Source organism: Ascaphus truei, chromosome 3 (genome assembly GCF_040206685.1).
Source record: "Ascaphus truei isolate aAscTru1 chromosome 3, aAscTru1.hap1, whole genome shotgun sequence".
NCBI lineage: Eukaryota > Metazoa > Chordata > Amphibia > Anura > Ascaphidae > Ascaphus > Ascaphus truei.
The window spans coordinates 378,447,324-378,464,350 of record NC_134485.1 but is presented as its reverse complement, the minus strand read 5'-3'; the positions used below and the strand labels follow the sequence as shown (position 1 = coordinate 378,464,350).

General features: G+C 39.3%; 1 protein-coding gene across 2 annotated transcripts; it reads right to left on the bottom strand.

Moving 5' to 3' along the window:
• Positions 1 to 1,126: 1,126 nt before the first annotated feature.
• Positions 1,127 to 8,308, bottom strand: GJB2 (gap junction protein beta 2). Of its 2 annotated transcripts, none has more exons than XM_075592297.1 (2): positions 8,059 to 8,308; positions 1,127 to 2,218 (listed from the first exon to the last, which is right to left on the bottom strand). In XM_075592297.1, the coding sequence occupies exon 2, from the start codon at positions 2,198 to 2,200 to the stop codon at positions 1,454 to 1,456; it is 747 nt and encodes a 248-aa protein (XP_075448412.1). In that variant the 5' UTR covers positions 2,201 to 2,218; positions 8,059 to 8,308; the 3' UTR covers positions 1,127 to 1,453. The 2 variants fall into 2 exon arrangements, with proteins under 2 accessions (XP_075448412.1, XP_075448413.1); XM_075592298.1 differs by having other exon boundaries at positions 8,063 to 8,308.
• Between the last annotated feature and the right edge of the window lie 8,719 nt (positions 8,309 to 17,027).

Genomic DNA, 17,027 nt, shown 5'->3' with positions numbered 1-17,027 from the left:
GCTCACATTTCTTGTCTTCAAACATCCATAATAAACCATTAGAAGATGATTTGTTCGCCTGGCGCTCAAATACAAAAGCAGTCATTTTATCTTTACAACCAAAATGCAAGCATAAAACCCCCTGCCTGGCAAAAACTCACAGGCAACCAACATTTATGTGGCTTAAGGGTATATACACATTCAGGTGTAGAAGGCAGCATTTTAAATACCTCTTTTCCCCCATTCCCTCTCCCCTCCCACCCCCCCATCCCCAAAAACCCCAACCAATACAGCCAAGAACACATCACTTTGAATGTAAAGTTTGAAGTCTATAGATAAAGCATTGCATACATCTTTGTTCTTTCAACAGGTCATAAACTTAAAGGCAGTTTTGCAGTCATATTGAAGATCTCTACTGTTGCTTGCTAGCAAAGCAAGGTTACTTTTACACACGTTTAGTAATGAAATCATAAACCATTCCCATCAAGTTTAGCTCAATGCTTTGTCCTTCAGTTCGATTCATTGGATAATTCATATACAGTAGGTGCAGTTCCAAGGAGAAGGTCAGTCTTGTTTCTTCAAAACCCTTTCCTTGCTGATCTGATGTCCTTAAAAAACGGCCATTTTATATGAGTGGGTAATAATACAGGCACATGTGTGTTAAAAAATATTTCGTAAAAAAAAATGTTAAGGCAAAATGGCAGATGTTTAAAAAACATGATACACATTATTTTTGGCTAAGTGGTGTTTTTTTAGGGTGAAACTTCTTGACACTAAAACTCCTACTTACGACTCCTAAGTGGCAGTGAAAGGCTGCTTCTTAAAATAGCCAAGCAATAAGGCATTTTGATTTGACCTAATATCTCTTAGATTCCTCTTCATGTCTTACTGGTCATTGAACACAACCTCTAATTCACAAGACGCCTTGGATCCATATTTAATAAAAGTGGCAGTGTTTCATTAAAATATTACCCACGTTACAAAATAGACCTGCTATTGGTTTAAATATTTACATATACAATTATCCTACAAAAAAATATTTTTTGTAACCAGTGTTTAAGGCAAAACATAAATAACACAAAAAAATAACATCATAAAATACTATGGTCTCTCTTGGTCAATTGAAACGTATAACATTATCTTAGGATTCCTCAAATACTTCTAGGCTATAAATTGTCCACGTTGTGGACTTATTCACCTTTTTTAAGCACCTCCTTTTTTTTTTCTTCTCATTATTGTCATGGGTTGGGTAAGGAAGAACTGACAGAAATCAGTCTTCTTTCATTTAAATAACATGTTGGCTTAACGCATTATTTTGGATCCAATTCATCCAGATCTGTTCAATGCACAGAATTGGCATAATGCAATATGAAATCTTTTTTTTCCCCGTGGATATTCCAGTTTGGTGAATGGCAGCTAAGGTACAAAAAAAAATAATCTGCAAATAATTACAAATACCAACTAATTTTCAAGATCACTGTTCCTTTTGTTCATTTAACATATTCTGCTTCTCTTCCTTGCCAGATGTGTGATTAGAAAGCTTCTTGGAATTTTTCCTTGATCTTCTAAGGGAAGCGTGTATAATCAGAAAACACAATTCTGCCACATTCAGAACCATGCAGATACCAGACACGATGACCATGAAAATAGTAAACACTGTCTTTTCAGTGGGCCTGGAAATGAAACAGTCAACAACATTAGGACATGGCCAATTATCACATTTTACAAGGCGTTGCATGTGGAAACCTGCATACAAGAAGTAGAACAGATACATAAAGGCAGCTTCAAACAGGACTCTGAACAAGATACTGGTTGTGTAGGTCCACCACAAGGTTCCTACTATTCTGACTTTCCGTTGTTTTAACTCTTCCAAGTCCTTCTCATCACAATTCCCCTTCTTCTTCATTTGCTTTTTCTCTTCATGTTTTTGGTAGGCCACATGCATAGCCACCAGAAGAGCAGGTGTGGAGACAAAAATGAGCTGTAGGCACCAGAGCCTGATGTGAGAGACTGGGAAGTGGTGGTCATAGCAGACATTCTTGCACCCAGGTTGCAAAGTGTTGCAGGTGAAATCAGATTGTTCATCCCCCCAGACACTCTCTGCAGCCACAACGAGGATCATAATGCGGAAAATGAAGAGGACAGAGAGCCATATCTTCCCAATGCTTGTGGAATGTCTGTTGACTCCTCCGATTACCTCATAGAGAGTTCCCCAATCCATGTTATTTGGTCGGGTCTTCTGGAAGACAGAATGAAAAAATACATTAGACAAAAGTTGCAGGGAAGTTCATCAAATGAACACACTATTACTTTTTATATGGAAGAGATCAGTGTTAGGTGTGTCTCCGCACCTCACAGCTACTGTATAAAAGATCCGTCTTTGTACATGGAAACTATATAAAAACACACCCATAAACATGTCCTAGTACATGCAGCAGCACTAAAGGAAGGTCACCTGTTTTACAAGTTATCAGGCAAGAGCCATTACATATGATCAAAGGGACAAATCTACAGGGAACAAAGCTAATAAATAGATCATGATACAGAATAATAACAAAGGCGTTTCTCCATAAAAATCAAAACTGTCATCAGGGAATACTAACTTTGTTAACTATTAATTTTTCAGATCTGTGATATTTCTCTTTACCTCCAATGCCTTTATGTCTAAGTAAGTTTGTGGTCTGCCTCTTCTCTGCAAAATGGGTTGTTATATAAGATGAGGAGAACGGGGACCTAATGCTATTTTGTTTACTTAGGGTAATTGTAACACATGAATAAATCCAGTCACAGAGGTTATGCATATAAGATCTGATCTAAATTCCGTTTAAGGGATTTACCTCTTGTTTGCATATCAGGATTGCATTTTTTTCTATATATGGAAAGTATTATAACCTTTAACAACTGAGATTTATTAGAACTGCATTCTTTGCAGACTGACACCTAATATGGGGTCTCTATGCAGAACTAAGTGCTTCAGTTATAGGTGTTACCTCTTTGTATTTGAACCAACAAATCAAACATGTAATATTCTGTAAATACATATATAGGATAAGTATCTATCATCTAAATTTAGAATATGTTGAACTTGATAGACATCTATCTTTTTTCAACCTCATGTGACTATGTAGATAATTAGGTACAGAAGATGATTTTAGCACATCACAAACGTTTATTCACAAGATGAAGTAGCCTTTTTGTTACTTTTAAATAAGAAATTTTCTATTTATAAATGATATGTTGATCCATCAAAATACATCGGCCTCCAAAACATACAGGAGATCAAAAAATGCTTCAAAAAACATTTTTAACATGGTTCCCTATAGGCTTAAACTTGCTGCATGGTCACAGCTTTGAGCACAGCCAGGGTTAAGGTGCATACAAAGAAAACCATATATATATATATATATATATATAAGAAAAATGTGGCACAGTTTAACCACTTTTGCTCAGTAGTAATTCTCATAAATCACAGTACACGGTTCCTGGGACTAGTGAAATTGTATGAATTGTGGTGCACACACAAAATCCAGAAGACCCAGTAATGTCCAAGTGAATACGTTAATTTAGAAGCCAAAAAAGGCTAGACATTAATCTTTGAAACCCCAACAGTCATGTGGGATATGCAGCTATTCGGTAAGTCCATAGGTCAAGTGAGATTGTTGCTGTGTTAGAACACCAGAGGGAGCTGTAAATCTATAACACGTTTGCAGCTGTTAATATTTAGCACACTGTTGGAATTTGCCCCTTTAAATTATTTCTGTTTTGGATATTAGTGTCTAAAAATGTGACTCACTCTCCTGCTAAAATAAATAGTATGTACCATCACCCCGTTGTTCTTAACTTTCTCACATTTTGTAAGGATAATAAATTTAAATGTATTTAGTTGGTATGAAAAAAAAACGAACATCTAACCTCTTTGGTGCCTGAGGGACTAACAACGCAAGTCCCTCTGGCAGCAAAGCAGTTCATGAAAAAGTTTTGTAACTGACCCTGAACTGCAAGAAAAATAAATGATATAAACAGTAACTATTAAAAAAATAAGAAGCAGACAAGGGAATATGTGTAATAATAATAATATTACTGCCCCATATGATCTTAATTCAGATGTAAATATGGGTGACTGGAAATGACACAGCTCAACTGAATAATATTGGCCGGTTACTCCACTCAAGAGCAATTTATTCTAGATGGGTGCAGAAAATTGGGAGGGATGAAATGGCAGCTCAACAGTTCTTGATAAGCGCATATAATTGTACACAATTAAATAGGGGAGGAGGCTGCAAGGCTATAATTTAACATTTACGCAACAAGATATATTTATATGGGGTGGTGACACATGGAATACTAATTCAGTGAACGTGTTTACACACACACACACACACACACACACACACACACGTCACTTGCACTAATAGAATGTATCCACTGAGAGCGGGTTGTGGGGTGAAGTGTAACCATATGTAACGTGCTATCATAAATGGAGTATATGCCAAGTGACAACTGTTAATAAAAAAGTGGGTATAATACAACCTTAAGGCTTTGCCTATAGTGCCGCCGACATCACCCATCGTTTCGCCGTCGCCGTCGCCACCGGCAAAAAGTTATGTTTCGCCGGTCAGCAGCATCGCGGGATTCCCGCCATTTGATTTGTTAAAGGGCCGTCACGTGACGCGACGGCCCTTGAAAAATCAAATTTTGCCGGCGGCGGGTTTTTGAACGGCGCCGTCGCTTATCGCCGTCACATGCACTATAAGCGCACGTGGCGGCAATGCTTTTGTTTTTGAGCGAATTCGCATCGCCGTCGCCGGCACTATAAGCACGGCCTAAGTAACGTGAAGAGTGCGCGACATAGAAGTGAATCAAATCAAGATAAAAAAAGAGTGAAACAGTGTCCTGGAAATGTCCTTGTGAAGTGAAGTGTCCAAAATCAGGGATGAAGTGAAAGATATCTTGGTTGTAGTGATAGTTACGCAGCTCTCAACAGTGATGAACCACATCCAAGGGGTATCTATGAAAACAAGGGGAGAGAAAGCACGTACCACACATAGCATAAATCTGGACAACATTTATTAGATACAAAATTTAAAAAGCCTCGAGATAGGCACACACACAAGGGTGGCAGGTAAATGCGCATTTGGAGATAAAATCTCCCCGTGAAGAAATGCTCGGAAGGTTCGGTGTCAACCGCCACTCATGTCCGGGACTGTTCGCTACATACAGGACCTTTAGGCTGCGGCCCCGCTGATGCTGACCGCGCTCATGCTTGAGAGCAGTGACGTCACCAGCTCTCCAAGCATGCGCGCCGGGTGTCCTCACTATTTCGGAAGCGGGAGCATTGCGGGCAAATTGAGCGCGCTCGAAAGTAATTTTTTTTGGTTTACCCAGCGCCAGGCGTGGGTGAGCGTGTGTGCCCGCGCACCGCGTGAGCTGGGACTTACATATATAGATAGTGTAAGTAAAAGCGGCAAGCGCCGCCCGCTCAGCGCTAGCGGGGACGCAGTCTTAGTCTACGGCTGCAGGGATGTGAGTGATTCCTGGTGCTCATTGCCGATAACACCAAACCTTCCGTCCATTCCTTCACTGTGAGATTCTATCTCCAAATGCGCATTTACCTGCCACCCTTGTGCGTGTGCCTATCTCGAGCATTTATTTATTTCTAATACATTTTATCCAGATTTACGCTATGTGGTACGCTCTCTCCCCTTGTTTTCCTAGATACGTACGTACGTCGGCTTTAGGGACACCATCATCCATAAGTAATGTTTATTCTGGTCCAATGCAAGCCATCACAACTGCTTTTGAGACCACTATGCTTCACATGTTATATATAATAAACAGGCTTCCACACAGAAATACAACTGTTAAAGAAACTTCTGGCATCTGTATGGGTGCAAACCCTGAAGTTAAAAAAGCAAATTCTGGGAAAGGCTTGGTTGTGGGTAATTAAATATAAACCAAAAGTACGTTAAAACATTTTTGCGTATATAATTATATATATATATATATATATATATATATATATATATACATATACATATACATATACATATACACACACAGTAGGCACACAAGATAGTGTGCCTAGTGGGGCATAGTGGGGCAAAATGCAACATACAAATTATACACAAATATGCGTTACCCAAACCAAAGTCAGGAATAAAGAAGAAGCAGCACATCGCAAATAAGTGAGCAAAAAGTGCACGAAGGCAAATATAAAAAAATAAACACTGTTTCGGTCCCTAAAGCAGGAGCTTCATCAGGGATGCCCTGCTTTAAGAATCTGAAATGTTGCTTGTTTGTATATTTACCATAACACACATTTTGCTCACTTATTTGCGATGTGCTTCTTATTCTTTCCTGACTCTGGTTTGGATAACGTATATTTGATGTAAATATGAGAGACATCTCCATGTTTTTATATAAAAGAAGCATAAACTGTTTAGGAACTTATTGAGGGTGAGAAAATTACAATCACGGTTTTGGGGTGGTAGGTGGAAGAGTGGAGCACCTTGATATACTAAACATGTTAGTTAATATGTACACAGGTTGACACAATAGTACACATGCCGTTTTAGGCATGTTTAGCTAGTGCCACACATGGCAGGAGATAGCTGAGTTTTAGTGTGGTTGTGGAGAGACAGGTAGATGCAGGTTTATACCATAGAAATGGTACGGATACAAAAAAAATGTACTGTACTAGGAGGTCAGATAGAGAGGAAGAGTAAAGCACAGATGTCCTATCAGAGACACAACTCTAAATCTAGGAGCATAGCTACAATTATTCTAGGATTGAGGATTCTTCTTGGTTCCTTAGTATTTTTTTGCCTTCCTAATATGGCGATGATACCGACCAGAAATCTTCTTCCCAAAAGATCAGAGACTTAATCCCAAACTGCAAAATGCTAATTCCCGTGGCAGGGATGGGCTATTCCATCAGATCTGAGTAAGTAGGTTGAAACGTTTCCACTGAACCTCTTTATATGAATTATTATGCCATAGTTATCGAGGTGTGTCTTAGCATCCACCTTCATCTTAACAATTACTTCTTTTAAGCCTTGTTGAAACACGCACTAAGTGTGTGCTACACAGTCTTTCCCATATTGTTTCTAGTTTTTATCTACTTGTCAAAACTCACTCAGAACATCATTGGTGTCTTATGGATTTTGCTTAGCATAAAAAGAGATGGCCAAAGCTTGTTTTCATTCAGTACACCAAAAAAAAAAACTACATTTTCAGGTGTGTCAGGTGTGTGTACTCTGACAGCATGAACTTCAATAGTGTTTTCCTGTCAGTCACTGAGATAATTGCATTTCCTTTAAAAAATAAATAAATTAAAAAAAACCTCTGCTGATGGGTGTTCACAATTAATTTAACTATCAACATTTTAAGAGGTCACATTGTATATGAATAAGAATACATCACTTAATAACAATAAGCCAACTACCAAATACATTTTCACATTGTAAAACAGCTACAGTACATATTAGCCAGCAACATGTAATTCTACAAGCAGACAGTTTGTTTCTCATGAATATATAGTGACTATGTTGCATGAAACACAGCATATTGTAAGAACCATACTATGTTAAAACTAATTTGAAGAACACTGTAGTCAAGTAAATGGCAACAAATAGTTGAAATAATACCTGCTTTGAGTCCATGTTGTAAAAGAAAGATGATAGTTTAACAGGAGCGAAAATATATTTACACGTCTGTCCTCTCTTCTGTCTATTTCTTATACCTCTTTCTAATGAAATGTGCTGTAACTATCTGAATTACTGTATAACGTCAAAAATATGCTATTCCTCATCTATTCATATCTTAGTCGTGAGTACGTCTGTTTTGTTCAAAATAAACAATGAAAAAACGTGTTTATAACCCTTATTAAATGATTCATCACCTTGTTATGTACACTATGTATTCTGTAGCATGTACATTATTCATGCATGCCTTACCACATTACTTCCACACATTAGAGTCAAAAGACAACAACAAGAAAAATAAAATAAAATCCAACATCGATCTCCAGTCTCCTTTAAAACATGGAATCCCAATGGCTAGCAAATCAAGAGTACATACCTACCGAGGATTGTGTGTAGTGAGGGTCGAATCGTAGCGCTCTCTAGTCGGGTTGCAAGGGGACTATCCCTATCTCATTACTTGCACTGGGAGATTGTCCTTTCCTGGGCTGGTCACCTTTGCCCCAGCCAAGATCCACCAGGCTAGCTCTCCCCTCTCTGTTCTGGGACCTTAAGTCTCGCACATCAGAATTCCCCGCTGCCTAGTTAGTTGTCAGAGTTTCCTGTGTGCGGCTGAGCTTGCTCTTACCTCTTACTCACCGGTTAGTTATATACAGGTACAGAACCGACACGCCCCTGGACCCGCCCTAACCACGCTACTATAGCTCCTTGGTACAGAAAGGAAATGCCCAGCCTGGAGTCAGGACATACAGTGCAGCCCCCACTACAACTTGGAAACAAAAGCTCAGTTTGTCCCAGGATTTTTACACACAAAAAGTTTAGCTATATATGCCCTGTAATAAATGGGCACAAATTAAATTATACATATACACAGACATACACCCACATCTTTCCTTCTGTTTAGTTATATGCTGACGAATATATTTATATTTTTATATTTATTTTTCCCCCCCAAATTTTTTTAGGTTATCCTGGATCTTTCTAGGTAAAATCTAATAATAATAATAATAATTACATCACCTAATTAGCCAAATGTATTTGTAACTTCTTTTTCCTTTCCAGCAAGTTGGCAGGGTGTGATTTCCCCCTTTCTAGTGGGTGTTTAAAGTTTCCCTTGTCATATGCAAAATACATTTCCTGTTAATAAGAGAGAGTGAATGAACAAATTGCAGGTACTGAAACTACACAGATCTCAAATGCAATCTTATGCTCCAAGAAAAGGAAAATATATTATTGCAGCTGATTTTGACAGTTTTCAGCTCAATGTGTACAATATTAATAACGATAACAATATATTTTATTATTGCTGTTGTTATTACTATTACTATTATTATTATTATTATTATTATTATTATTATTATTATTATTAATGTGTTGCTGCCTGAGGCCACACAGTAAATAGATAAATATTTCTCATAAATCAGTGATCAGGGTGTGGTGGTCCTTGAGATTGCAAATTACCTCTATTTTTATTTTTAAACCCACAATGAACTTAGTTACAATTCCATCGTTTTTCTAGAGATTTATTTTAATAAAACTATCATTTCTTTATAAACTTTGTGTAAACCAGTTTTAAAATGAGTTCTCTCCATTTGGATCATATTTAGAATTTTTTTAAACCAAACAAAGTACCAGTATGTTTTTCATGGCACTTTGGTCACCATGTAAATCATATTGAACTTGTTCAGCTGAGAGATCTGGTTGTATCCTGCATCTATTTATGAGTATATGAGTATTCCCATTTCCCCATTCTCAGTAATGTACAGCTCCGTACCCCAATCTCCAAACAATTCATATTTTCATAAAACTAAGCAAGGGGTTTTAATACCACATATTCACACCAGTCAACGCACATTTCCAATTTTGAAATGCCTGAAAAAATGGCTTTATGGTAAGAACGCAGCCTTTGAAGTGTAAATGCCAGTGTCACCTCAAAGTGACCTTGGGCATGTAACTTTATCTCTTTGTGCACTGAGTGTAAGCTCTTGGGGACAGGGACTAGTTGTTCCTGCAAAATGCTATATACAGCACAGCTTAGATTATCAGCACCATGTCAGAAAGAAAAATATTACTATTACCTCATCAAAGAAGTTAATCCCCACAACCTCTAGAATTAAGAAACCAGTTTACCCAGCATTGAAATACAATGTACATTAAACAAATAATTGAGCGCATTAGTATAATCCATTGTACCTTAAAATTATAATATTCAAATATTGCACCCCATCTCCATGCTGTCATACACCCCTCCCCCCCTGTCATAGTTGTCCTCTGTCTTTCCATGTCTTTACATCTTTTGTTCTGTCCAGCCCATTTCATGGTTTTAGCATTAGCAAGTAGACTGTGAGGGCATCAGTGAGGGCTAGTCATGAGTAACAAACAGGTTAAGGATGCTAGCTTTCTTGAGTTCCTCATCAGAAATATGTTGTGGCCCCCTTACCCACCTGTCACCCCCGACACATTATTTTCACAAAACACATTATTGTTGCAAAATCAACAAATAAACGGAATGTTAAAAAAATAGGATCTATTTTTTTTTTTTTTAAGTTCTTCCCTTATTGATGGAACTCTTATAGTGCCGGAGGGGCCTAAGGCTCCGATTTATGCGGATGCCCTGCAATGCGTGCGCGCACATCTGTGACGTCCCAAAGCCACATGTGCACAAGCACATTCTTCTGCGCACGCGACTACAGGCTGCAATCTGTTTTTTGATTGGACGGCTGCTGACACGGCTGTCGCAACCAGAAAACAAATTTGGAAAACGCTTCAACTGTCGCTCCATTGCAGTAGCAAGCGACAGTCGCAGTTGGTATAAGCGTTTTGAGGGGATGCATAGTATTTGTTTTGGCGCTACACAGCACCACCGCGTGCGTTTTTCTGTTCAATCACGGCCTAAAATGCATTGCGGTCCCCTTTAGTAATGAAAGAGTCAAGGAAGCGAATTACATCAGTAATTGTTTTGCATTGTAAGGTCATTGAAGCAGGGACCTTCCTTATCTACAGTACTGTATCAGTGTATGCTAATGTTGTAATTGTATTCATATTGCCTTTTATCCCCCAATCCCCATTGTACTGTGCAGCAGAATATGTATATATGTAGAATACAGTATGTTGGTGCCTTATAAATAAACATTAATAATAAGTTGTTTGTAAACTGAGTCTGCCCTCACATCTTTCACTTATGTAATTTAAGATTTTGTTTTTTTTATTGGCAAATTGCCTTTTTGTGTTATCCTAATCATACGTTTCATCATTAAATCCTCCTTTTGTGTGCTATTTATAAAGAAGAAAAAAGTCATTCTTTTTTTTTGGAGACTACTATAAAAACAGCCCTACTGGCTGACGAGTGTCCTCCATGGTTCCTTTGTAAATTGATGTTACTTTATCCCCTTGGAAAACTCAAAATATGATATGAGCACATTTTTTTTTTGACAAATTAGTTGCTTGAAAACATTACCAATAAATTGTTTTGGTTGTACCACTTTATTGCTGTTTTTATTTTACAGATGGGTTCCTTCCTTCTGATATCATGCACCAGTCACACTTTTTTTTATTGTTATCCCCTGCCTGTTTCCCCTCACTTATATAAGAAATGAAGCAATACACATTTTTATTTTTCAATGCTCCAATTGGGAATCTTCTAAAAACTGATAAATAACCAGGAGATTTAAACATGATAAGTGACAAATAACATGGATTTGCTGCAGAATTCGAAGATCCGAGACTCTAATGAAAGCTGTAATATTTCTTATTATGCTGTCTGCAAATGTATGTATATACAGTATGTATGTCTATGTATATCTTTATATATATATAGCGCCATCCATGTACATAGCGCTTCATAGCAGTAATACACGTGACATAATAAAACACATAATGGGAATAAGCGCTTCTGACATAAGGTATAAGACAAAAAACATACGACATAAGAAAAGGAGTCCCTGCCCCAAAGAGCTTACAATCTTAGTAGCTTAGTAGATGGAGGGCTAAGTAAATAATTATTGAGACAAAGAGGGAGAAAGAGGATCAGCCCATGACTGCGCTCACCTCCAATAGTGTAGAAATTGGTGGTCAGACTAACCCCAAAATTGATTAGTTGATTCATTGCACTTTAATGAACAGACTATAGATGTGGGTGTGGTCCCCATTACAGACAGGCTGGATACGAGTTGTCTGATAATGAGTGCAAAGATGCAAAATGAGTGCTATAAAATACTTTTTAATTCTACCAAAATAAAATAAGTGATGTTAACTAAATGGACATACGATTACATACAATCATAAAAGAAACAGTGTGTGCAACTGCAGGTATAAAGAACACAATTGATTCAAAATATATTGGCTATGATACTTAACTACTATTGCTAAAAAAAAGTAATAGTGAGTGAGTGAGTAATAATGACACTCAGATGGACAGCTGATGATAGTACTTACAGTATTTGAAACAGTATTAGTGTTAACTTAAATGATCTAACAGCTAATCAGATACTTGACTGATGTATTGTCAGATCCTTAATAATACTTTTATACTAGGCCACACCATCAAGTTAGAAATTATTTCACACTTAAACCAGATCTTAAATAAGCTATCTCTATCTAGCTACTATATTCTCTGCATTGTTACATCAATCAGATGTAATTGTAGCCAGACTTGCTAACAATCTGACACTTTCTGTCAACTATCCTAGACTTATCTCTGATTGCGACTGGTGACTAGGAGATCTGAGCATGGAGATTTTTTAGATCCCCTATACTTACTATGAAGGATCTGACAATTCAACAGTAAAGTATCTGATTAGCTGTTAGCTAATTTAAGTTAACACTAATACTGTTTCACATAAGTACCATCATCAGCTGTCCATCTGAATGTCATTATTACTCACTCACTAATGCTCCTATTTTTTAGCAATAGTAGTTAAGTATCCTAGCCAATATATTTTGAACCAATTATGTTCTTTATACCTGGAATTGCACACACTGTTTCTTTTACCATTGTATGTAATCGTATGTCCATTTAGCTAGTACCACTTATTTTATTTTGGTAGAATTAAAATGTATTTTATTTCACTCATTTTGCATCTTTGAGCTTATTAACAGACAACTCGTATCCAGCCTGTCTGTAATGGGGATCACACCCATGTCTGTAGTCTGTTCATTAAGGCCTCGTCCAGGGTGGTGCTGAGCGGGCGCGCTCACGCTGGACACGTTGTGACAATGCACGTGGCCTGCGTGAGCGGGCGGGTGCACCTGCTCGGCGCTCAGCCGTTTGCCGAGCAAGCAAAATTGATTTTGATGCTCACAAGCGCGTCACATGAACGGTTTGCCCAATGAGGGCAAACCAGGTCCGTGACGTCGTGGCCGCGCCTCCAGACGTGCGTGCACCTAGCCGGCCAGGAAAAGCACGACCAAGCAGGGCGCAGCACTGGAGCGCCAGCACGCCTGTTTCCACCCTGGACGAGGCCTAAAGTGCAAATCAATCAACTAATTCATTTTGGGGGAAATCTGACCACCAATTTCTACACTATTCTACACTATTGAAAGCGAGTGCAGTCACGGGCTGAGCCTCTTTCTCCCTCTTTGTCGCAATGTTTTTTTTTTAATAAACTGGTCAATTTTCTGGAAAGATAGAAATGTAAAAACGTTTGCACACATTTTGAAAATATTTGTCACCGCCACAGCCACATTTAAAACCGCTATGAAGGAAAAAGGGGGAAAGTTTGCGCCAAAAAAAGAAATTTTCCCTACTGTTCAATATGTGGTTCCAGTCCTTTCCACAGAGTGATTTCGCTGCCTGAGTCTTTACAGAGGTTATTCACCAACCTCTGTGTGGATTTGAATAGAATATCGGGTGGAATGTCCTCGGGCGCGTCACTCTGCTTGCGGCTCCACGGCGTGTATTATATGCAGGGCAAAGGAGAGAGAGAGTGGCCACAGTGAAAAAAGACAGCTCAAAGTTTTGCACACTTTTTCAACAGGGTAGAGGGAAGGGGGGGAGGGTTTTTTTTTGGGGTGGGTGAGAGATGAAAAAGTGAGAGATGAAGACAAGGGAACTGTTATTGATTCAAGCTTGTTGATTGGGGACACACTCACATTAAAAGCTCTCAAAACTTGAATTGATGTCTCCTCCTCTTCTTGTGCTTGGTGTCTTCAACAGATGTCTTCTCTTCTATATGCAGGTGGATGGATTGAGGCCGAGGAGATGCCTCCTGAGATCTTCCTATGCTCCTCAGAAGTAGTCACTGTGTTCCTACTCGGCCTCCGTACGGTTGATTATGCGCTGGGCGACGGAGGCCGAGTAGGAACACAGTGTGTCCCCAATCAACAAGCTTGAATCAATAACAGTTCCCTTGTCTTCATCTCTCACCCCTCCCAAAAAAAACCCTCCCCCCCTTCCCTCTACCCTGTTGAAATAGTGTGCAAAACTTTGAGCTGTCTTTTTTCACTGTGGCCACTCTCTCTCTCCTTTGCCCTGCATATAATACATGCCGTGGAGCCGCAAGCAGAGTGACGCGCCCGAGGACATTCCACCCGATATTCTACATTTAAAACCGCAGAGGCTTCCACGGGGCGGTCGAGAACATTTGGCCGCGCCCATTCGACCGCAACTAAATTGCCACCGGCATTCTGCCACCAGAACTACTCGCCGCCGGTCGCCTCATCGCCTTCCGCCTTCCCACGGGAAATGTTAAAATGTGCCCTGGCTGCTGGTGACCGCGCTGAGTGTCCTGGTGGTGCGCACAAATGCAGTCAGAGAGGCAGCCGCACAAGGTGCCCTGCAGCTGGGCAGATCCAAGGACATTTAAAGTTGGCGGATGGCAGCGAGGTGATTGGCAGCAAAGGTTACCTGCGGACAGCACTCCTGGCAGTGGATTCCATCCCCCGGGACCAAGCACTATAGGTTGGGAAACACTGCATTATGTCGTCATTTGGTAGAGCTTCGATTGTGGTGATGTTGACCTTACATTGGCCAGTTCCTTTAGACTGGGCACAGGAGTGCACCACCTCCAGCATCAATCATTTTGTGGTATTAATAGAGAGGAGAGGACCAACAAAGACAGGCCACACTTTGCACATACAAGTCATCCTATTGCTGATACTATTTTTCCAACATCAAAGCAACACAAGCTTTTACCAACACACACTTTAGGTTTCTTTTACAAAACTGTATTGCTTTTTTTTTTTTTACATTTGATTTAGTTTCGTTTTCCACATTTCTTATGAAATTGTATCAAGAAAATATATTGGCATTAGTTACTGAGAGAGGGAAGAACTTCAAAGCAGCTTGTAGTGTGTCTGCTCATGTGATCCAAAACATGTTGCATTAACTGACGCTTCCTGCACATTTTGTTGCCCATCGCATGCAGCTAATGGTTGCCTAGTCCTGTGACTATGATTAACAATGTGTAACAAAAAGCCACAGTTGCATTAAATAAATGTCAGATTTGCTTAGTAAGCACCAATGAGACAAAAATGAAGCGAGTCGTGTTATTTAGCACACCTGGCACGATAGTAAATGATCTGCTCACTGCAATAGATGCCAGTAAAGCCTTGATTTGCAATGTGTTACTGTCCCGTCTGGCAGCGAAAGGGTTAAACAGCGAAGAACCGTTACCCCACATAATGCCGCACTTACCGGAACACCCCCCTTCTGTCTCTGTAACGTGTCCCCACTTACCATTTAGATTGTTAGCTCTTTGGGACCGGGACTCCTTTTCCCATTGTTTTATGACTGAAGCACCTATTCCCACGATGTTTTATATTATTATGCCATGTGTATTACTGCTGTAAAGCGCTATGTACCTGGATGGTGCTATATCAATATAAATATATAGGAACAGATTGACCTAAGCGCAAATTAGGAAACACTAAAGAAAAACCAACATAGGGTACTATGCCTGAACAGTTTGCAAGTTACTTGTTTTTTTTTTTTTTTAAACTTTTTATTAGATTTTCAAACTTAAATGGGAGGGGTACAGAAAAAAGAGGGGAGGGGGAGGGAACAACCATTTTATATCAGAATTCTTAGAATCGACAACAGTCAAATTACATATCATACCACATTTGATAAAAATGTTATAACATTTTATCAATGACATATCCTACACTCATCACTCCCAGATCCTCAATCCTATTGGGGTCTTTCCCCTATCCAACATCCCAGGGATCCCAAACTCTATCAAACTTCCTTGTGGTGCGATTCAAAAATGAGGCAAGTCTCTCCATTAATTGTACATCGTTAACCCTTCTAATAACCACCCTTCTGCAGGGCGGCAGTGTTTCTTTCCACGGTGCTGCTACCGCGCACCTAGCCGCCGTTAATATATGTAAATTAATTTAGCTGTGTAACGATTTAAGCCTTCCATAGGCTTAGCCAAATGATTAAAATTGGGTCTAGCGAAACCTTGATTCCCGTCACATCTTCTATTAATTTCAAATCTGTCCTCCAGTATGCTTTGGCCAAAAAGTTTAACAAAATACCCTTTTTCACGAGATTATTATTTTATTTTAGCCTAATTGGTAGGAGCGCAGGAATCGTTTTGCTGTCCTCCAGTATGTCTGCATTACTGGGCAAAACCAATATATATATATATATATATATAAATGCTAGATCCCTATCTGTCCGCATCCCCTCCAACATCTATTAGTCGTCTCCGGAAAAAAATTCTTTAACCTTTTGGGGGTGTAATACCAGCATAAGAAAATGTTGCAAATATTCTCCTTTGTAACTGTACATATTTTACCCGCATTATCCCATATATCTTCCCAGTCCTCGAATTGGAAAATCCAGGGCCCACTGGTCCATATATTTTATGGGCTGGGGCTTCCTTTTGGGGGATTAAACCTCGGTAAAGGGATGAGATCAAACTTTTTGATATTTTTTGTTTTGCATAATCTTCGAATCATGTGTATTTAGGGACTTCCTCCCCATAGAAACCCTGGCGCACAAAATGTCGGACCTGCATATATTTAAACACCTATGTCCGAGGTAAAACGTATTTTCTCATCAGTTCCTCAAACGTGATCAACTTATCTTTTTTCTAATAAATCTCCCATCTCTAGAATTCCTCTATGTCTCCAGGTTTCAAGTCCCGACCCTGAAAACCCGGCAAAAACCCTGGATTACCGAATAGGGGCGTAAATCTAGATGGAGTTGACATAACCATATATTTCTTTTTTGCCAACTGCCAGATTTTCAGAGTAAACCCGATTACTGCCGGCTCAGGCTGTCTCTGCAAGTCCAGTCCTGGAGCTCGACCACACCAAAGTAGGCAGGCAAACCAGGTATTTAAGCGAGCTTTCCAGATGCACCCACGTATAGGTCCCTCCCGGGGAGTGCCAATAAACCAT